General features: G+C 44.3%; 1 protein-coding gene across 5 annotated transcripts in view; it reads left to right on the top strand.

Annotated features, from left to right (window-relative positions):
* Positions 1-21537, top strand: part of Ikzf1 (IKAROS family zinc finger 1) — a 91131-nt gene extending 69594 nt beyond the window's left edge. For 4 of the 5 annotated variants that reach the window (XM_041669951.1, XM_041669952.1, XM_041669950.1 and 1 more), the window contains 2 exons: positions 62-229; positions 18407-21537. In XM_041669951.1, the coding sequence (XP_041525885.1) occupies positions 62-229; positions 18407-19110 (872 nt within the window). In that variant the 3' untranslated portion in view covers positions 19111-21537. Of the gene's footprint in view, positions 1-61; positions 230-4563; positions 4690-8550; positions 8686-18406 lie in introns of all 5 variants that reach the window. The other variant, XM_041669954.1, reaches the window with a different exon arrangement.
* The last annotated feature ends 934 nt before the right edge of the window (positions 21538-22471 follow it).

Genomic DNA, 22471 nt, shown 5'->3' with positions numbered 1-22471 from the left:
CCGAAACAACTTTCTCGCGGCCGTCCTTCTCACCAGACTACCCTCTTCCCTTCTCGCCCAGGTGAGCGGCCCTTCCAGTGTAACCAGTGCGGGGCCTCTTTCACCCAGAAGGGCAACCTGCTGCGCCACATCAAGCTGCACTCGGGCGAGAAGCCTTTCAAGTGCCACCTCTGCAACTATGCCTGTCGCCGCAGGGATGCCCTCACCGGCCACCTGAGGACACACTCTGGTAGGTCTCTTCGGCATGGCTGGGATGCCAGGCCTTGGCCGTCTCAGTAAAGGGGGTCCTCGATCATGTGATCCATGTTCCCAGTCACTACGTCACTACCCTTCCGCTCCACCCAGTCCACAGCATTCTGGGGGTGTTGGCCCCCTACATGGTGACCTGCTATCCCTACTGAACCAGGGGACGTGGGTGGGCTTGAACACAGGAGGGAGCCCCACATCCTTGGTGCATTTCAGAAAAGCCGTCTCCCTCCCACCGTCTCGGGTAAGTGGGATTTGCCTGAAGTGCTCCGCTCTTGCCCTTAACCTTCCAAACACATCTCTTTAGGCTCACTCATTGCTATGCCACGCCTACCGCTGGCTTGTGGAGAATATGTTGAATAGCAGACATACTTTTCCCAGCAGAGAGGACACAGACAGGTTGGTCAGACCACACCAGTCCAGGGCACACTGTCCCAGCCAGAGAGTAGCTCCTGTGCCAGGAACCAGCAGAGGCTGTCAGCAAACTGTCAAGATTTTCAGCAGACAGCAAAATTTCCCTGTCAGGATGTCCCAGATACTCTGGAGTCTTGACACACAGTCTACATAAATGCTGGACAATTGTCTAAATGTACTCAAACTGTCACATAGACTCATTTTTTTAATTAGATCTCATAGTCTCTCTCTTGGGTGGCTTCTTACCCAGTAGCTCCACAAGCTCTAGGTCGAAGAGAAAGGGACTTTGTTCGACAATTGGGTTAGGTTTGCTTGCAACATAGTCAACATGGTATAGCCCCTATTCTGCCCTGTCGTGTGGCGTCATGTGCTACACTGTCTTAAGCACTAGGTTGATGGGCTTTGTCCCTGCCCTCAGAGAGTGCCCTGTCTCAGCCAGCCATCACTCTGTCATTGTTCAGTGGCTTCTCTGAGCAGCAGCTGCACACTTGAGACAGGGGCTCTGCAGGAGGGAGGCCCTCAGTCCACCTACTCCACATTGCTACCCTCTTCCCAAACAGGAAGGATGCCTTTCACAGTTTAAGTTACCCATCTCTTTGCCCGCCTTTCCTAAGCCCTTCAACAGCATCCTGTGTGTGTGTGTGTGTGTGTGGCATGGAAGAGCCTGAGGGCTCCACAGAAGCAGGAAGAAAAGTCAGTCTGTCCCGATAGGAGAATCAGGAGAGATTCCCACAGCAGAAGGACTAGATGACATGTTCAGCCCAAACTGAGTTTGCTCTAGGGGAACCCTAAACAAGTCAGAGTGGGCCATTACTATGGTGCACATTTTAAGAGGTATCGGCCAGAGCTGGTTTTCCTAGTTAGTGGTCCCCTCCAGATGGGCATTCCTAGACAGCTGTAGAGAAGGAAAAGAGCTGAGTCCAAGAGCAATCTCCCCTCTGGTCTGCTTTCCTCTCTGGCTGACAGTGAACATGCAGGAGACTCGCAAAGCTTACAGGAGAAAGCTGTGATTGCCGTGAGCTTCTTGGCACTGCTGAGAAAGGTGCCGCCTTCCTCTGAGGAGCTGTTCTCTCAGAGGCGAAGACAGGGGACCAGCACTTCACTGTCCTAGGTAGGACACTAGCTCAGAGCTGACCCGGGTTTTCTGCAAGGAATGAGAAGAAATGAAGGCTTCCTGAAATGGGGGTAACACTGTCTACATGTATTAGTGATAAGTATGTGTGCTCCACCAAGTTTGGGGGTGCCAGGGACGGAGTGACATACAGTCCTGTGTAGGCTCAGGTGTGAGACTCGTACAGTCCATGCCATGCTAGCTGGTGACTAAGAAAGCAGCTGCCCATCTGTCATGTATGAAAAGACACGTAAACCCAATCAGCAGACACTATGCTCCTGGTTGGCAGCTAGCACAGCTTCTCAAGCCAGTGGGAAAGGCAAAGACCTACTTTTAGGCTGACCCTAGCCACAGCATTGTCGCTCTTTAATTCCTGGTTTGCAGTATAACTCTTTCCTGCATATCCTTTAAACCGTGAGATGGTGAGATGAAGTCCTGTGAAACTGGTGCAGGGTTTATGTTTTGCCTACATGCTTGCTCATTGCATTTGAGGCATGATGGACTCCTCCTCTCTGTGGGGCTAATGATGGATAGTCAAAAAGGTGGTGGATTCCCCCCCCAAGTTATCTCTGTCACAGGGTCACCAATGAACTGATAGAGACACCTGTCATAGACCTGGGGTGTCGATGACTCTGTTGATGAAAATGCCCTTGACACTCACAGCTCTGGGAGAAAAGAAGCACTGTGTTTGCTTCTTCAAAATGATTTTACCACAATGACAAGCCTTAAAGGCTCCCAAAGCACATGTTTTCCCCATGTGAGTGACCATGCCCATAGTCCATTAACATGTGGGATTGACCATATGGCTTTCCCTAGCATCCGGAGGTGCCCTGAGGTTCTAGACTCAGTATAGTAAAAGAATTTGATATATACTTTTTTGGAAACTCCAAGCTTTGTTAGAGACAGTTTGTTTCTTGTGTTCTAACATTAAAATCAATCATACGCTGAGAAAAATCAGATACCATACCTCTTATAGGGGGGGGGGCAGTTTTGATTCAGTAAATCATTAAAGTTATAAATTTTTCAGGAAAGGACATGGAGTAGGTATTTATATTGCACTAATTTCTATGACAACAGAATATAAATATGTAATTTTAGGCAGCATGCATTCCACCCTTCATTACTATTTCCTAGTGTTTGGGGTGCCTCACGATCTCTAGACAAAAGGGGCTGGAGAGATAGCTCAGCAGCTAATAGCCCTGGTTGCTCTTCCCGAGGAACCAGGTTTCATTCCCAGAACCAATATGGCAGCTCGTAACCATGAGACTCCAGTTGCAGGGCATCTAGCCCCTGATTGTGCCCTTTGAAGGCAGGCGCCAACCTTGCACACCCTTGGTACACAGTGATACATGCAGGCAAAACACCTGTACGCTTCAAATCTGCTTTGGATTCTGCAGCTGAAGCTTTGGTTTCCATGAGAAATTCTTCTTCAGAGCATCTGATCACCTAGGAAAGAGAGCTGAGTGACACCAGCCATAAGCTTTCCTATAGGCATGACTTTGTACCATACTCTGAAAGATACGAAATCCAACAGCATGAGAAATGCTATGTTGTCATGAGGAGGTAAAAAAAAAATATCTATATTCTTCATAAAGTAATTGGAGAATGTTTTCTCTAAAAACTGTTTTTACTGAAGTCTTTAAAAATAGGCATCGTATGGGCCCTTGGCGAGTCTCCTAAAATTCCACTCAGAAAACCCAGGAAAGGCTAAACTCACATTGAACAACATTTCTCTGCATAGAAGCCACTCTCCATATGTGGCACTTAAGTTTTGGCAAGTTAAAATGAAATGAAATTAAAATGTTAGTCCTCCGTGTCACGAGCCAAACTTGGACTGTCCAGTAGTCCCATGTAACTGGTGGCTGCCGTATTGAACAGCACAGTAAATGCCACGCTGAACGGACATGCAAAGAACACTTAGAGCATCGTAGTGAGTTCTAGTGGACAGGGCTGTCTGGAAGTTCTATCATCCTAGTGTTCGTGGGGATAAAACAGGGCTTCCATAGGCTCTCCCCTGCAAAATACACTGTATAGTCTACATGTATATGAAAATGAAGTTTGGTTTATCCATATCAGTTGTTTTGTTTTTTAGTTTTTTGAGACAGGGTTTCTCTGTAGCTTTGGAGCCTGTCCTGGAGCTAGCTCTTGTAGACCAGGCTGGCCTCAAACTCATGGAGCTCCGCCTGCCTCTGTCTCCCAAATGCTGGGATTAAAGGTGTGCGCCACCACCGCCCATCATATTGTATATTCTTAAGCAAGACAGTATGCACTACAAATGTCAAGTACATTTGCGTTATATAGAAAGATACAATTTGGAAATACGCATTTCATTCAAGCCTTTTGCTATCATGGCTTCTTAGAGACTCTGAGTGACCTCATTTGTTGTCCCAGTGAGGGGTCAGACCTGGTAGGAGGTCCACCCTGAAGGTGGTATCTGTAGTCTCCTCATGTTTCTGTCCTCACTGTGGTGCACTTTTTCCCATTAAAGGACATACCTTAGTGATTCAGAAAGGAGTGTGGTAGTCAGTGTGCTAAGTTAAGATGAAACAAGAGTCATGGACTCTTTAGTACCATCAGTGAGTTGCCTGGGCATGAGCGTTTTTGTTTTTTTTTGTTTTTTTTTTTTAAATTCACTCCTTTTGACCCAATCCACAATAGTCACAGCTCTCAGAGAGTATATTTTTTATTTTTATTTTTTTACCTTTTTTTGTTATAATTGTATTGCATGCATTCCCATTACCCAGAAGGCCAATATTTAATTGGAGTCTTAAACTCAATTGTGTTTTCTGCAGTTGGTAAGCCTCACAAATGTGGATATTGTGGCCGAAGCTATAAACAGCGAAGCTCTTTAGAGGAACATAAGGAGCGTTGCCACAACTACTTGGAAAGCATGGGCCTTCCAGGCGCGATGTACCCAGGTAAGCGCTGAGGCTCCCTGCTGAGCTGGGCCCCTCCCCTCCCGGCGCCTGGGTCAGGACGGGGCTCTGTGGCATGTTTCTGGCCATGCTGTCCAGGAGGAACTTTTTGTCCAATAGCACTGAAGCTACCCTAGGGACAACTCATTGTGTTCCAAGTTCTCACCTGACCAGACATAGCCTGTCTTAAGACCTCCCTTCCCAGAAGTGACCTTCATAAGATTCTGTGTTGTGGGCTGTTTTTGGTTTGGGGGATTTTTTTTTGGGGGGGGTGATTTTTAAACCAAGAGGAATTGGCAGGAGCAAAGAGATAAGTGATGGAGAGGTTGCCTGGTATGCAGGAGGCCCTGGGTTTGATCCCCAGCACCACACAAACACACACACAAATACACACACACACACACACACACACACACACACACACGAAAGTAAAAACAAGCTAGAGTAGTGTGGTGATTGCTTCTTTGTGTTTAAAAGTCCAAATAAGATGGCTCAGAGGTTAAGAGCACTAGATGCTCTTCCAGCAGTCCTGAGTTCAATTCCCAGCACCCACAAGGTGGCTCACAACCACCTATAGTGGGATCTGATGCCCTCTTCTGGCATAAAGACATACATGCAGATAGAGCACTCATAAACACAAAATAAATAAATAAATAAATAAATACGTCTTTAAAAAATGTGAGGTTTTTTTCTTTTCTTTTTTTCTTTTTTTTTCTTTTTTTTTTTTTTTGAAAACTAGCTATTCATTAAGTTCATCGGGCTGGGACTTAGACTGAGCTTTGGGTGTCCATACCTGAGAAGATGGGGGAGGGCTTCTTGGAAGATCCAGAAGTCATCGGTGCTGAGGCTGTGGAGAGAGTGCTGGGATGCTCACTAAACTTTACCTTGTCAAGAGACTCAGTCTCACCCTGCACATCTAGTGTGTCCTCACTGGTGGCCAGGTGACCCAGAACACTGCTGCGTGAGACTCAGTCTCTCTCTGAGCATCTAGTGTACTCTAACTTCTGGCCAGGTGTTTCGGAACACTGCAGTGATGGCTTCATGCTCCAGTTCTTTCTCAAGAAGTGAGAAATTACTCTAGCAAGAAGCAGCAGTATGCCCTCAGCGCAGCCACAGAGGCAGGCACCAGCATTTAATTCCACTGGGTTCTTCCTGCCTCTGCCACTTGTCACACTAAGATACGTCAGAGGATCCTACCCCCCCCCCGCCCCCCGCCCAGGCAAGTGTCAGTCAGCTTTCCATCACTGCAATGCAGTTCTCCCTAAAATGTTGAGGACTTCAGCCCTTGGTTGGTCAGCCACATTGCTTTGAGCATGCCATGCAGGAAGCATGGGTACACTGAAATCCCCTGCTTTGGGGGAGGGTCTGGGGGGGAGTCTCACGAGTCAGGGAGAACGAGAGAAAGAAAAGGCTAGGCACCCTTGTTCCTCTTTGAGAACATACCCCAATGACTTAAAGACCTCCCCCAAGACTCCACCCTCAAGGGTTCCAGCACCTCTTACTTGGGTCACCCTAGAGCCCAGGACTCCAACATGTGAGCTAAGCTGAGACCGCCAAAGCCATGTTTATTTCCCCTCCCACACCCAACACCTCCCTTGTAGACATGCAGTGAGTGCTGGGTTAAGAAACTTGGCATTGAACTTTAGTGTAAGTCCTGCCAGTAAACCTGTACATTCTTGTTTCTCTCTCTCTCTCTCTCTCTCTCTCTCTCTCTCTCTCTCTCTCTCTCTCTCTCTCCCCGTGACCCTCCATGTCCCTCAGGTCACCTCATTAACTCCCCAGACCTATTTACTTGAGTCCATTAAGTAAAAACTGCCTGACTCAGGAGATGGTAGAAAAGCTTTGTTTTCCTGAACAAAGTTTCCTTAGCAAAATGGTTGAGGTCACCTGTTTCACTTTGTTAATATCTTCATCGGAAAAAGAACCTTCTCCTGGGCCTCACATGCACAAAAGACATAGAAAAAGTGTTGGGTTCAGAGGTGTGGTATGGTCTCACCTGAGGGATAGGGAACCTGGGCTGGTGGCTGAGCCCGGTACACAGAGAAGGACATGCAAATGAGCGTATTGGTTTGATGGAGCACACATATGAATGACTTCTAGAATTGGGTTTTATGACTTTCTTTAGTTACTCTGGTTAATCAGCGTGTGGGCTGAATGTTGAACTATTTAACAAGACACACTTATAATCCACTGTGAAAAGGAATATGCCGCAGTAGTCTTGGACTAGAAATGCAGGTTTTAAAGTGGCATTCACAATAGCAGTAAAGATATAAAATACATAAGAATCCTGTCGTCATGCAGAGTATAGAGTAAGGGTCAGAAAGCTACGTGCTCATCCCAGGCAAGGAAGAAATGTATGAGGTGGAAGAGGGAAACAAGGTTGGTCCATCAGCAAATACCCTCCCAAATCTAGGCATGCTTTTCACACAAAATTGTCTTATGCATCTTGTTAACATTTGGTTGTAGCATGATCAATAAAAACCCAAAGACAGATATTGGGGTTCAACCTGAAGGTCAGAAAAGCAAAACAGCCAGCCGCCTGGCTCTTACCTCTACCTCAGTCCGAAATGGCGGTCCTACTTCCAGGAATCTCAAAATGAGACTGTGTCTGAGACTTGTCTTCTTCCATTTTATATTCCTCTCTAGGGCTGGGATTAAAGGTGTGTGCACCACTGCCTTGTCTGTAAGGCTGAGCAGTGGGGCTGTTTTATTCTCTGATCTTCAGGCAAGCTCTATTTATTAAAGTACAAATGAAATATCACTACATTTGGTAGTCTAACTTATTATAAAAATCTATCTGAAAAAAAAATAAATGAGAAGATTGGCAAGACTAGAGTTACATGAAAATGTAGCCATGCCTCAAGGAACTCTTTGAAGAACATGGACATAAATCAGCATAGAACTGGATAAAGCTATGGTCAATCAACATGATATGTCTCAGAAGGAAAATGCACAAGACAGAAACAGTGTTGGAAGAGCTGATTCAAAAGTGAAAGCTGATCACTTTACATTTTCGGCTCCTTAAACAATAGGAAAACATTTAAGGACATTTCAGGGGAATGAAGGAATTATATTTTAGAAATCCCTGCCATGCAAACCAGAAGTCAGCTAGGTGAGACTGTGCAGGAGACAGGCTTGGATCTTCACTTACCAATAGGGAGAGTTAGTAAAGAAAAGGAGCTGGGGGCTGGAGAGATGACTCAGAAGTTTAGAGCACCTCTTCCAGAGGTGCAGAGTTCAATTCCCAGCAACCACATGGTGGCTCACAACCATCTGTAATGAGATCTTGCGCCCTCTTCTGGCATGAAAGTATACATGCAGGCAGTACACTGTATACATAATAAATAGGTGGGAAAACCTTTTTTTAAAAAAAGAAAGAAAAAGGAAATAGATGAAACTAGTTCATATTTCCACATTTTCCTTTATGACTGCTAGGCTTCCTACCCTGTGTAACTGCTGTGTGATGATTAGGAATTTACTGTGTGGTCAGGGACTCTTCCCTATACAGTGTGACTTCAGATCCTTTGATCATTTCTGGACCTGATGATATTTGCTTCTAACGGTTGTTGTGAGAGTTGGTTAAGGTAATCTTGACAATGGGCCCTCCAAAGTGACATAGTTAATTCTCTGTGGTTCCGTCTTGGATCGTGGACAAGCAGCTTGTTGTGGGGTTGAACAGGCAGAGGAAGGGGTGTTAGCAGGTGGCTGGTTGCAGGTGGCTAGTGGCTGGATCTGCCAGGGGACTGGAAGATGAGACGTAGGCTCTTGTTGGCATTTTCAGAATGTAACATTGGCACAGGGTATGGCAGCATCTTGAAGTGCAAGCGTGTCTAAACCAGCCTTTCTAACTGTCTTTGGCTTTAGTCATTAAGGAGGAAACTAACCACAGTGAGATGGCCGAAGACCTGTGCAAGATAGGAGCAGAGAGGTCCCTTGTTCTGGACAGACTGGCAAGCAACGTCGCCAAACGTAAGAGCTCTATGCCTCAGAAATTTCTTGGTAAGAGTTAAATGTTTGCTGTCTCTTAACATACAACTATGTGCGTGTTCTAGACTCAAATGAAAATTATTTGAAAGTAGAAGAAAAGAAAAAAATCTTACTTTTTTGAAAAGAAAGTGATAAAGTTAGTATTTCCTAAATATTGAAGTTTTTTTCTAATAATTTTCTTGAAATTGAAAGAGCTCTCACCAGGAATTAGAGCCCTTGGTATGATGTTTCTACGGCCACTAATATAGCAGTTAGATCAGTCCTCCTGGAGCTTCAATTCAGGTTTTCCCAGGAGGTTGTGTAACGCTGCCCTCAAAGGGCAGTGAGGGTTAATAGGAACTGAACAGAGAATGACCCCTCAGAAGTTCTAGTGAAGGGGTACTGCAGCTAGAATTGCTAGAGGACGACATCCCCTCTCCCAGCAAAGTTTGTCCTCAGGTTTAGGGACATCATTTAGGGGTTGATTATAATTAGTATACGGTTGAGGGTCAGGTTCTCAGGCAACACTTTTCCTCTTCCAAATATAAATAGGACTCCAATTTTATCTATTGGTTAAATAGAGGTTTCTCATGGCATAGAGGTTGGGAGGAAGAAGGGGAAGAAAGACCTTCAAGACAAAACAGAAACCACTTATTGCAGATATTATTTATGGACTTGACTGTGCAAGTGGGAGCTTCTGGACCAAAAGAAAGTAGGAGACCCCATTTCCTGATCAGAGAAGGGGGAATCTTGGTCAAGCAGTCAGTTGCTGGATGGCTGAGACTTTAGGCAGTCTCAGGTGCAGGGTCCCTGTCTTCCCCCTGTGGAGTGCACCAAGAACTGGACTCGTGGAGAGAGTCTGACGGACTGCTCAGACAGACTGGCAGAGAGGATCAGCAAGTGTGTTCAGGGGTTGTGAAGAGCTCCTGACCTCAGGAGGCAGGGTGTGGACTTCCTTTTTTTTGATTAGGAACCTGAAGAATGCCCCGTGTTTTAGTAATGACCGTATACGGTGCCCTAAAGTTTTGGGAGATGTCCAGCCAAATGGAGCATCTGCAATCTGACCATGACTGTCCCGGGTGAATGGGCATTGTCTTGATTCACACGCTTCTGGGTGAGAGCGAGCAGCAAAACCGGTGAAGCAAGGCTGAGCTGAGACAGCTCTCTCCAGGGGAGAGGTTAAACGCAGGAGGAAGTGGCATTGTGGGAACAGAAGGACCAGGAGAGCAGAAGTGGAGTGTGCAAGGAAGAGCTCCCAGCAGCTGTGTTCGGTTGGTGTTCCCCAGAGGTGATTGGCAGTTCATGCCCTACCCAGTGCCTCTTTCTGCTCTCACATGCCTGCCTCCCTCTCGCTGCTGTGTGATGGCTTCCACTGTCTCAGTTTCTCCATCTCTAAAACAGAAACAGGTGGCCCTCGGAGGCTCCTCTCCACATTTGGGATAATATATTATTATGTTACTAAGATGATAGATAGCTAATAAGAATTTTGATAGAAATATTTGATGGTTTTCAGTGAACCAAATCAAACATCCAGGCATTCCCATAACTAAATTAAATGAGCATCATTGTAAATATCTTTCTGCCATATATTTTTCAGCAGGTAAGATGAATTACAATATAGAGGTGGATTACAATATAGAGATGGGAAGTAAATGTCTTTTGAAGTTTCCAAAGATGCCCCCTCAGAAAGATTCCAACTTTTCTAGCTTTTCCTGGGGGGTGGGATGTATCGGTTTGTTATGTTTACCTCTTCCCATGCCTTGCTAGAAAGTACGTTCAAGCGGCCACAAAGTATTAAACATGTCTTAAACGTTAAGAGGGTGGCCAGTCCTCAAATAACTATTTACTTCCAGAGGGGATTCTGCTTTCTAAAAAGAATTACCCTTAGAATAAAAGTATTTTCTCATGAGTCATTTTTATTGACTTTGGTCTTGCATTGTGTATCTCTACAGTATCCACATTCTATTCGGTAATCATTATTCTTAATATAGTGTAGATAGTCACCCCTCTACATTTTAGCAGGTTGAAGAGTCAGACCCAGGCGTCTTAGCATCCTCTCTGTGTATTTTGATTAATCCCTTCATTGAGTAGACTTTACGTTCAAGCATCCTTGTGTCGACATCCCATTCCCACCGTTGCTTTGAGTTTGAGGGTGTTCACCTGTCACCTTTGTGCCAGAGGAGCATCCTCAGGAGGGTGTTCCCTTGGACCACTCTTCCTTCCCCGAGAGTGATAGATCATGCCTCATTGCCTATAGCATTGTTTGTGGGGTGGTGTTGGGATGGCTGAATCCAGACTGGTTTTTTTCTTTGAATGTGCTTTTTAACCCAGAAGTCAGAAGCATTCTAGTGTTCTACAGGCTGGATGAACCTTTGCCTTTTCACCTGGGAGTTTCCTTTCTTTTTCTTTTCCTGCCTTGTGGAAACATTCCCTTGCATAAATACCCTTTGTTCTGCCTAGTGTGCTCTCTACTGCACAGTGCTGGCTTTTCATAAGTTGGAAAAATTGTCTCCCATGTCTGTTAGCGTTTTGTTATTTTTGAGTTTATTCACTATTATTTCATATTTCCCTGCACTGTCAGAAATCCAGTTCCTCGTCATTTTTTCCTGATGTTTGCTATTTCTAATGCATATATTAAGTGTTTATTGGATTGGATCTCATTTTGTTTCCTGAGATCTGAACTCTTCCCATATCCTGTTGGGTTTTTTTTTTTTAGTATTGACTTTGAATATTTTCTGAATTTGACTGCTTGCATATTCCAAAAATTAAAATAGCTAAAACTTAAAAAAAATTCACTCTATGTCATGAAGTAATTATGCCGCATTTCTTCTCTTCCTGGAGTTAAGTTTCTTTTTCCCCTAGGATGGACTTACTGGTTTGTCTTAATTCCTTTCTCGCCAAAAAATATTTTCACTGTAACCATGACATTTCTTTTTATCCTGCTCATTCCATTTGGTCTGATGGGGCTTGATTGACATTTCAATGTTCTTCCCATTGTATCTGAGACTTTTTCCTATGAGAAATATGACTTTTTTAAATCCTGAAAGAATGCCAAGGATGGTGTTGGGGGAGTTCAGGTGAGGCAAAGTGCAGCTTTTGTTTTAAAACGTTCCCTTTTGAGAGCTCTCTCTCATTCCTCACATTTGGTTAGAGCTCTAAACCAGCAGATGGTGCCTCCTGTCTCCACAGGGGACATCTCAGGGCTTCCCTGACCCTGAAGTGCAGCTCCTCAAGGCCTTTGCTTCCATGCAGGGGAGCCAGCCCGCATGCTAAGGTCACTGATGCCATGTGCTTCCTGCCGGCAGAACTTTCAGCTCTGTGATCAGAAAAGGGGGAAAAAAACAATTAAGTCTGTTCAGCTGTTTTTCTGTCAGCGTGAGGGTGTGGGGGGTTCTGGAAATGTGATTGATCCCACCTGTTTCTCAAAGTGATATTACCCAAAGCTTTGTCTTGTGTCTCATTCAAGGACTGGTCTTTCCTTGGCCATAGATAGATGAATATAAAGTAAGGATAAGTAGAAGATAGATAGATAGATAGATAGATAGATAGATAGATAGATAGATAGACAGACAGACCCATAACAGGTTTCACTGAGGCACTGAGGACTTTTGTAGCTTTTAATTTTCACATATGGGTAGAGAAATTCTATGGGTAATTTATCACTTCATGCCCATCTACAATGTATGTTGCTTTCTTTGCAACACCCACTTGTTGTTGAAACTAAGTTCTTGAAACAGCAGGCTTCAATGGTTGCTTAGAAAACCACAGAACCACGACTCTGGGGAGAAACAGGAAAGCACCACCTTTGGTGAGAGAACACACATCGCCGGCGAGCAGAACTGGGCACCGGGCCCACACCCTCCTCCATCGCTAGGCTTTGGCAGCCAGTGAGACATGAGTGCGGCGTGAATGAGTTCCTTCTGGCTGTGTAACTAGATAGCTTAGCACCTTGATTTTAAAAACAAAATTTACAGGAAAAGCAATCTTTGGTTTTAAGAATGCTATGTAATTTAAGAATACTACCTATTTACTTCCCCCATAATGGAGAGAGAAAACCGTTCATTGTCTCTACACAGGGATTTTGTCCTGTCCAGTCTCTAAGAAGATGTAACTGGACGTATACAAGTTTGTTTTCTATCATCTGAGGCTCATTCTGTGCTCTTATCGGGGTACGTGTTGCTTCTGACACAGGTCGATGGGAGCCAATGAAGACAAGTAGTCATGTGATGCACATGCAGTAAGACACAAAGAAACGCAATGTAAAGAAAGATCCTGAGCCATGGAGAGTATATTCCTTGGCTACTATTTTTTATTAATTAAATTTATTCATTTATTTTACATCCCAGCTGAAGTTTCCCTTCCCTCTTCTCCTATTCCCTTCCCCCCACTACCTCCGCCCTGTTCCTACCCATCTACCCCTCCTCGGTTTCTGTTCAGAAAGGAGTAGGCCTCCCATGGGTGTCAACAAAGCATGGCATATCAAGTTGGGGTGGGACTAAGTTCCTCCCTTTATATTGTGGCTGACTACGGCAACCCAGTGTGAGGAATGGGTTCTCAAGAACCTGCCAAGCATCAGGGATGGGCATTCCCACTGCTAGGAGTCTCGCAGGTAGACAATCCCAGACTACTATTTAATGACCACTGATTTTTTTTTCAAGGATTGTGGGTAGATTAATGAATTGTGGACTAGTTTGTCCTACTGTAAATAAAGAGTTGGGGTGGGGTGACGACCTCAATGTCGGTGTGAAACACGCTGGGATCATCTTCTGCCATCACCTTCATCGGCTGCTGTCAGGTCCAGCCTGACTGTGAGCAGTCCTTCATCTTTGTGCCTCTTTGGTCTGTCTTCTCTCTGTGCCTGAGTAGATCACTGTCTTCAGACCCTTCAGACGGTCTCCTTTTTATGTAAAGAAACTTAGTTTAGTCTAAGGTTCCAGGATGTGATCCTGGCTTCGACTTGGACACTTCCTATGCTCCGAGAGCTCTGGCCCCCAGACCTTAGCATTGTCCCACCAAAGCTCCAGGCCCTTCTGTCCTCAGCACCTTCACTGCTGCTGTCCCCAGCCATGGGACACAGAAGCCCACACATGCATCTGCCTCATCTGAGATGAGATGCTTGTGTGACACCGGCAGCAAGCCTTCCTGTGCTCATGGGATTTCTCAGGTGCGGATGGAGTCTGACATCACTACTGTGCCTGTCTCGTGCTAGCTGTGGGCGTCCAAGGACAGGGACTGTCGCACTGGCTTTCCTTTTAGTCAAGACAGATGCACTGAAGATGAAAGAGGCGGAGTGGGAGGGGAAATGTAAACAGGGCATCTGGTTCTGTGGGCTGCCTCATTTACCATGGCTGAGAAGGCACACACATGGCTAATCCTGCCGATAGGAATATAAACAATTGCTTTAATGAATGTCTTTGCTGTCAGAGTCGTGATTTCATGTTAAACTTAACATTTAGAAGAAAAACTTTTTTTTTCTTTTTTTGGTTTTTTGAGACAGGGTTTCTCTGTGTAGTCCTCGCTACTCTGGAACTCACCCTGTAGACTAGGCTGGCCTCAAACTCACAGAGATCAGCCTGCCTCTTCCTCCCAAGTGCTGGGATTAAAGGTGTGCACCACCACCGCCCTGCCTGCCTCTGTCTCTTGCATCCCAGAATTAAAGGCTTATGCCACCACAGTCTGGATATAAGATAAATCTTTAAAGAAATTCATTTTATTTCATTATCAAAACATTTGCTCCAAAACTAATTACCTGAAACCAAATCTAGTCTTATTTCCCACTGGGTCTAGGGAAAGAAGTTTGCGTTGGCTCAGTTTCCCTCACTACAGGAGAACATCTGAGATGTTCAACTTATAAAAAGGAATTTTATTTGCAGCTTTGGAGGGTTCCTCCCCAAGACTGGGCCTGTTGTGCTGGGGCTGTGGCAAGGAAACATAAGGAGATCATAGACCAGAAATATTTGCATGTGGCTATGAAGCAAGAAAGGAATATATGGAGGTCAGGGTCCAGTATCCCCTTTGAGAATATAGTCCCCAAAATATAAGTCCTCCCTAAAGAGTCCAGAAACTCCCAACAGCATATCTACAAATTGGCTCAGACACATTCATAGCTATCCTGGGATACATCTGGTTTATGAACCACAGGTTGGACAATTCCTAAAAACTTGGGCCTTTGAAGGCATCTGAGGTCCAGACTGTAGCAGAGTTCATATAGTTCCCCCCAGACAATGGCTCTATTGCTGCCACTAAAGGTAGCTTTAACTAAATCTCTATCATTCTAATAAAACTCGAGATTCAAAGGCTACCGTGAAGACCTACAAGCTCGGAGAGTTAGAATAGAAACTGGCTAGCTTTCTCTCTTTGCTGGTGTCCCTGGAACCTCTCTCCTTCCACACTTCCCCAATTAAAATACTCACACTATACTCCTCCGTGCTACTTTCTGTCCACTAGTTGCTAACACTGCTCCTCTGAGTCCAGCTTAATTTTATTTAACTAACACAAATGCAACACATCTTTACATAGTTAAACAAATGCAGCAAAAATAAAGTAACACAAATATTCTACAACATTTCCCCCTTTCATCTAAATAAAAGGAAAGATTTTAACATAGAAAAACTATAAACAATAAGGACAGTTATTAAGTCAAAATTACATTTACAAAATCCAGTCCTTTTGTATTTGGCATATTCAAAGAAATCTTCTATTATCTATCCTATCTTGATGAGTCAAAATCTCTATGCCTAATTTACCGTCTATCTTAACTAAGGGAAACAACTATAACTATCTAGTCTTCAACTTAATAGGATATGCTATTACCTGAGTAAACAGGAAGTGCAGCGCAAGCAAATTCTAAAAATATAAAAACAACAGAGATATGTGGCTGTCTGGGCAGTCACCCAAGGTTCCTCTGCAAAATTTGGGCATCCATCTTCAGCCTAGAATGTCTGGTAGACTTTTCCATAAGACAGTTTTGAAGGCCTGTCCTGCTTTGTCTTGACAACGTTCTGAAGTCACTTTCCTTTGTAACCTGCATGTCCAGTTTAAACATTAAAACATTAAACTGTTGAGGCAAGAACAATTTCTTGCCCAAATGTCTAGCTTTGCCATAATAAAAACCAACTCGATATGGAGGTTCTTCAATGCCCATTGTCTTTTTATGAAATAGATTGGTGCTGCAAGGAGAAGATATGTCTCACTGTCATGAAAGGCCTTAGGTTATTAAACTTCTTAAATGCCATATTCTGCAGGTCTCTGAAGTATTTGAAGATCATCTATCTAAAATATATCTGTTTAACCTTTAAAACATACCTAATATAGCTACAAGTTTGATTATTATAGATGACTAACTACTAACCTACATTTCTTAATTGTATATTACATTTTTTAGTGAGCTGCATAAGCACAACACCCCAAACAAGAGTAGAAACATACATACAATATTACAGAAAATAACTTTAAATTTTTATAAATACACCAAAATTCATACCATTATAAAATATTTGAGGTTAATAGTTGCTTTATTATCCTATATTCTTATATGCCCCCTAAATGATGGCAAACATCCAAAACCCACCAAATGACCAAAAACCACTCACCCCACCTCTTGGGAATGTGGGTGTTGTGTTGTCTAGGCTGTTTCCTATTGTCTGGAGGCAACTCTGAGAAAATTGAGACAATGATCAAGTTCTAGAAAAACTAGTTATAATATTTGTTGTCCAGTTTCAGAACTGTTCCCTTGCACAGGGATCAGCATATATATTATCTGTCTTGTATTTTTCCTTGGTTTATTTCTTTATGTCTGTAGTCAAAATTTTCAGAATCTTTTCTCATCAAACATGATCTCTGTTAACTTTGAAGAAATCCACAACCTTTCATTTCCTAAGGAAACAGAAAGATAACCTCTTTCCCAATGCAATATACTTTCTAAATTCCATTTTAAAGTTAAGACATACCTAAAGTGTCCAGGCTGGTTTAATTCAGCAGTCCTTTGTACAGCACAATGTCTCTCAGCAGCTCTTGTTTGCTCATCGCTGTTCCAAAAAATTCAAAGTTAGCACAACACCATATGGGATCCAGATTCTCTGTGTATTCCCATCTTTGTGTGGCTCTTTTCCACTTTATATTACTTTACTCTCTTTTTTTAAGACTATTTTTTAAACTATTTTTTACTATGACTGTCAATACTCCTTTTCTTTCTTAAGCCCCTATGTACATTTTTAAACACACTGTAACCTATTTAGAGGCTTTTTTCATTCTGGACCTGCTTTACTGTGTACCTGTAGTGTTCTCTGAACGTGTAAACCAAACTTTAAACTCGCTGCACAACTTTGCACTGGCGCTGGATCCACCCTGCTTGGGTCTGTGAGAGCCAAACTTGATGCCCCATAGACCTGGCCAAGAGCTGAATTTAATCAGGGGTTGCGTTTAATCACCCCAGCTCTAGGAAGTCGGTGCCCACAATATGGCAGGCATTTTTACTTAGCTTGTTTCTGCTTAACGACATGCCAGCTGCTCAGGTGCTTGCTGTGTGGCAGAGCTTCACCTGTGTATGCTATGAGCCAGGCTACTAGGAAACCACGCTGTTTTTCTTACCAGCTTTCTCAGGCCCTGTGTAGAAATTTGTGCCCCATGTTGGGTACTATTTGTAGTTGGGATTTTCTTTGGGCCACCAAACAGCTTCCAAATAAAGACATGAAGACATTATCAATTATAAATGTTCAGTCTTCGCTTAGACTTGCTTCTAGCTAGTTTTAACTTAAATTGACCCATTTCTAGTAAGCTATTGCTGCTCCAAGGCTTGCTTATGTCGTCTATATACTGTTCATCCTGCTTTTTGCTTCCTCTGTGTCTGGCTGACTGGACCCAGCTGGCTCCCCTTTTCTCTCTGCTTGCCAAGCCTGTCTATCCTTCCTTTGCCTAACTACTGGCCATTGAGCTTCTTATTAGACCTATCATCTGACAATCTAAAACAACAACGCATCTTTACATAATTAAACAAATACAGCATAAACAAAAGCAACACGTTTACATAGTTCAACACATCTTTACATGGTTCAACAAATACTCCATAACAAGTCACTACTGATTTCTCAGTTCCATCCATCTTTAGTATTAGGCCCACCCGTAAACAGTAAGTGAATGGTGCCTGCCTTCCAGCTCTGTTTCCCACTTCCGATTTCTGCTGAGATAATTCACCGCTGCTAACTCTGAAGAGAGGGTGCATCCAATTATGTTAATGTATTCATTCTCCTTTCATCGTTCATTAGAGTCCATCCACTTCTGAAATATTTATAAGAAATATTTAGTTTATTATAAGGGATATGTAATCATGTTTTAAGGATGTGTTTTTCTAGATTAAAGTAATAAATGTAATATGGTATCTTAAATTTATTACATGAATTAATTCATGGCTGTGTATTTTAATTAAACAATTTGGGGATAAATTAAATAATATGCATTTAGAAAACTTTTAAAATATTTAAAGTCAATATAATAGTGTTAATTTCACCTTACTTAATGAAAGATGAGGTTTAGCCTTGTGAAACATGCACAGTTTAAGCTGACATGGACAATCTTTAGTCTCCCTCTTCATAGGTAAGCAGGATTTCTCAAAACTTTTAGCCCGTAGTAAGACCCTGAACAGGCTGTTCTCTTTTTCCCTCCTGTGCCTGGGCAAATGTCTCCTGTCTGCTGTCACACTGGGACACCTTCCAGTCTCCTGGGTATAGATTTACTAATGGTCACCTACTTCCCACAGGAGACAAGTGTCTGTCAGACATGCCCTATGACAGTGCCAGTTATGAGAAGGATGGGATGATGACATCTCACGTGATGGACGAAGCCATCAACAACGCCATCACCTACCTGGGGGCTGAGTCCCTGCGCCCGCTGGTGCAGACACCTCCCGGAAGCTCCGAGGTGGTGCCCGTCATCAACTCCATGTACCAGCTGCACAAGCCCCCCGCAGACGGCCCCCCACGGCCCAACCACTCGGCGCAGGATAGCGCCGTGGAGAACTTGCTGCTGCTGTCCAAGGCCAAGTCTGTGTCTTCGGAGCGGGAGGCCTCCCCGAGCAACAGCTGCCAAGACTCCACGGACACCGAGAGCAACGCTGAGGAGCAGCGCAGTGGCCTCATCTACCTGACCAACCACATCACCCCGCATGTGCGCAACGGGCTGGCCCTCAAGGAGGAGCAGCGAGCCTATGAGGTGCTGAGGGCGGCCTCAGAGAACTCGCAGGATGCCTTCCGCGTGGTCAGCACGAGTGGCGAGCAGCTTAAGGTGTACAAGTGCGAACACTGCCGCGTGCTCTTCCTGGATCACGTCATGTACACCATCCACATGGGCTGCCATGGCTTCCGGGATCCTTTTGAGTGTAACATGTGTGGTTATCACAGCCAGGACAGGTACGAGTTCTCATCCCATATCACACGGGGGGAGCATCGCTACCACCTGAACTAAACCGGGCCAGGCCCCACAGAAGCACAAAGATAGCTGCCTATGCCTCCCTCCTGGCAGCTGGACCCACAGCGGACAATGTTGGGTGTGGATTTGCAGGTAGCATTTGTTCCTTTAAGTTGGTTGTTTGGGATTTGATTTGTGTTAGAAGACAAGTTTTTAATGTTAGAGACAGGATTGCATTGCATCGGGAGCATTCAGAACATCCACCCTTCTAGACAGTTTTGTTGACTGCCAGCTGAGATTTCCCTTGACCAGTGGCTTTCTGACCCACACCACCACCACCCAACAGAGCCTGAATTTTCAGCGAATTGAATAAGAGAATTATCCAAGAAGGAGCAAAGAGAACCTTTCCCTAAGCAAAGTTTATGCCCCATGGATTCTCCAAATCTCCCCAAAACATCATAGTCACTGGGGTGGGGCCATCTCAGGGAGCTCCACAGGTGAGCCGCAAGACCAGATAGATCAAAGGCAGCTGGGGAGGAGCAAGGACACAGCCTGTATGGAAGAGACCAGGGCAGAAGGTTGATCTTTCAAAGATGCTATTAAGTAAGTCACATAATGAATTGGAACATGGCGTCTGGACAAGTGTCTAGGATTCATCTGGGCAAGAAGGGAAGGGGATTGGAGAGCCTTGTAGACTCCTCTTCATTGGCCAGATCACACCCAGCCTCTGGGGGCTTGTTGCCCAGTGAGATGAGCTCAGCACTCCTGTGGGCATTTTTGGAGTAGCCCTCTTCCCGAAGCTCATCACTGCATTTTAGACCCCAGTCCCAAAACTGAGACCTTCCTTTAAACTTCTCACACTGTAAGATCCCTCCGAAGCCAAAGCTTTTGTCTGGGCGTCTGTTCTTCCCTGAACTGTCTGGGAAGTCCAACCCCATTTCTTCATTTCAGCGGATTCCTGTTCTGATTATAGTCATGGACCTGGCTGTCTCAGTCTGATAACCATCTTTTTCTGCTCACACCGTGTGTTATTTTTGTTTGAAAGCCTATAAAACCATTATTCAGAATGACCATTTTTAGGAAATATATGAGCCCGGCATCTCAGTGGCTGAAGCACAGAATATTCTTGCTGTTAAACAAAAATTCTAGATGGTCTGAAACTCTTCAGTATAAACACCAGGTACCACGTGTTTTCACATAAACAGGACAGGAACCATGCATCCTTGACCAGGTATTAGGATATTGGAATGTCTGGGGCCACGGTGTGACCAGTTCGGGTTCCCAGAGAGAAATGCCCATCAGATATCACAGAAAAGAGGCAGGTAAGGTGGTAGAGGTGAGATGTGGTCCAGCCAAACCAAGACAGGGATGCCACACTGAAACCAAGTTAGGTAGCTGGAGGTTCTCAACAGGACAGGCCTCTCTTAAGAGTCAGTATTAGGGTCATGACCCTTCACCACCTCAATGAAGCTCTCTGAGGGGATTCCAAAGAACTGGAAGGGAGATTGTCTATAGCAGCACTTGGGTTAAAGCAAGCATTCTTAGTCAGAGCCCTCCAGATGCAGGGGGCTTGTCATCGCTGGTGGAGACTGTTCTATGAATTGTAGCTTACCTAGCAGGATCCCTCGTCACTGCCCAGTAGATGCCAGTAGCATCCTAGCTGATACCCAAACCTGTCTCCCAGGTGTTCCCTGGGGGCACACCACTGATCTAAATTCTAAGCCGGTGGAAAGTGTGGGAAAGTTTCCACAAATAAGAAGCACCTGAAGCCTTTTCCAGTCAGCAGCCTCCAGCTGCACTCTTTCTTTGGGAAGTGGATGAATTCCGTATGCGCATTTGAGAATGCACTTCCTCAAATGCTTCTGAGTTCAGTTGCAAGGATGAAGTTCGCGGACGTAGCACTCTTAAGTGTGGATTTCTCTGCTTCCAGAACAATGTGGCGTTTTGAAAGTAAAAATAAAATTGCGACTATAATGATTTACAGTAAGAATTTGAGGAACCAGAGCTGTGAGCAACTTTTGTTCAATATGCAGTTATGGAGAAAGGCTGGCCTTACCCAAATTCATATAGTCCAGTGACAGCCTTCAAAGCCTCCAGTTTGTTGGCAGCTCCTGTTCACTCTTGTCCTTATCCAGGAGAGCCTCAGGGTCAGCTGGTCCAAGGGAGATGGCTCCAACCCTCACCTCTACCCCTGGCACTGGCGTTCAGAGGTTAAAGCAAAATTGTAAATAGTGGCTTCAGGAGCTGTTTTCTAGAATGCTTCGCCCCTTGCTCTCACTGCCTTTTTTTTTTTTAGATGATATGTCTATTTGCACACCTTTTGTTGTGGTTTTATATTGTAACAGCATTTTTTGAAACTATTGTATTTAAGATAAGGTTTCATATTATGTCCACAAGTAATTAAATTATGTTTGAAGGTGGCTATATTCTGTATCAAACATTGATGATGTTTTTCTTTAGTTGGTAAAGTAGGGTTTTGCATGACCTCACTTTTTGTTCTGTGGTTTGTTCTGCTGTATGATGTATACCTTCGGTTTCGCTGTGTGATGAAGTGTGCCGAGATTCCACGCCCTCGTGTTGTCTTTTAAGAGTAGCTGCCAGAGGCAGGAGGGTTCCTAAGAGCAGGCTGACCTGTTAGTGACAGCTAAGTCACCATTTCTCATTCCATCTCCTCCCTGTTACCGCAGCTTCCTGTCCCAGGTCCCTTCTGTGCTTCATACCTTAGTGTGTGTGTGTCCTGACAAGAGTCAGGAGCATCGCTGTGTTACCATTGCATTGTCCCTGCACCACTGGCTTCAGATACCAGCACATTCTGTTTCCAGTTTAGAATCGACCACATAATAAAATGTTAGAGCCTTTATTGAGAAGCAGAGGCACTCATCATGGAGATGGGGGCTTTGTTTTATGCCTGTGTCTTATTTTGTGCTCTCTTCTTCTTTTGTTTGTTCTTGAGTGCGTTGTGACTCTTGTAACATCATCTTGCCAAAAACAAACTTGAGATGAACTGGGTTTATGTAGACATATCATGATGTGTCATCTATTCCTCTCTTCTTCGGTTCCAGCAATAAGAATGGATACACTCTAAATCCCAGATCTCCCACTTTTAACATCCATGTTTTTCTATGTCTTTTTTTTTTTTTTTACCTTAAAGTGAGCCACAATTAGACTTGAGATGTACGGGCATCAACAAGCAAGAAGCACACACACATCTGGTGCTACAACACTCCCCGTGAATAAGTGTGACCAGATATTAATATGCAATATTGTTTCGTGTCCTTTCTAATACACTTTTTTATAATGTTGTGTATGGTGGTTGTTGAGGTCAAATATCTGTGTATCGCTGCAGCTGCAGCTCTTCACTCCCTGCTGGCAGGGGCCTGCAGAGGACTATAAGTGAGACAATGGGACCACCTCTGCA

The sequence above is a fragment of the Microtus oregoni genome, unplaced genomic scaffold (genome assembly GCF_018167655.1).
Source record: "Microtus oregoni isolate MIOR12 unplaced genomic scaffold, Mior012 000019F_ref0000042, whole genome shotgun sequence".
Lineage (NCBI taxonomy): Eukaryota > Metazoa > Chordata > Mammalia > Rodentia > Cricetidae > Microtus > Microtus oregoni.
The sequence above is the reverse complement of the archived record's forward strand: the minus strand, read 5'-3'. Positions and strand labels throughout refer to the sequence as shown.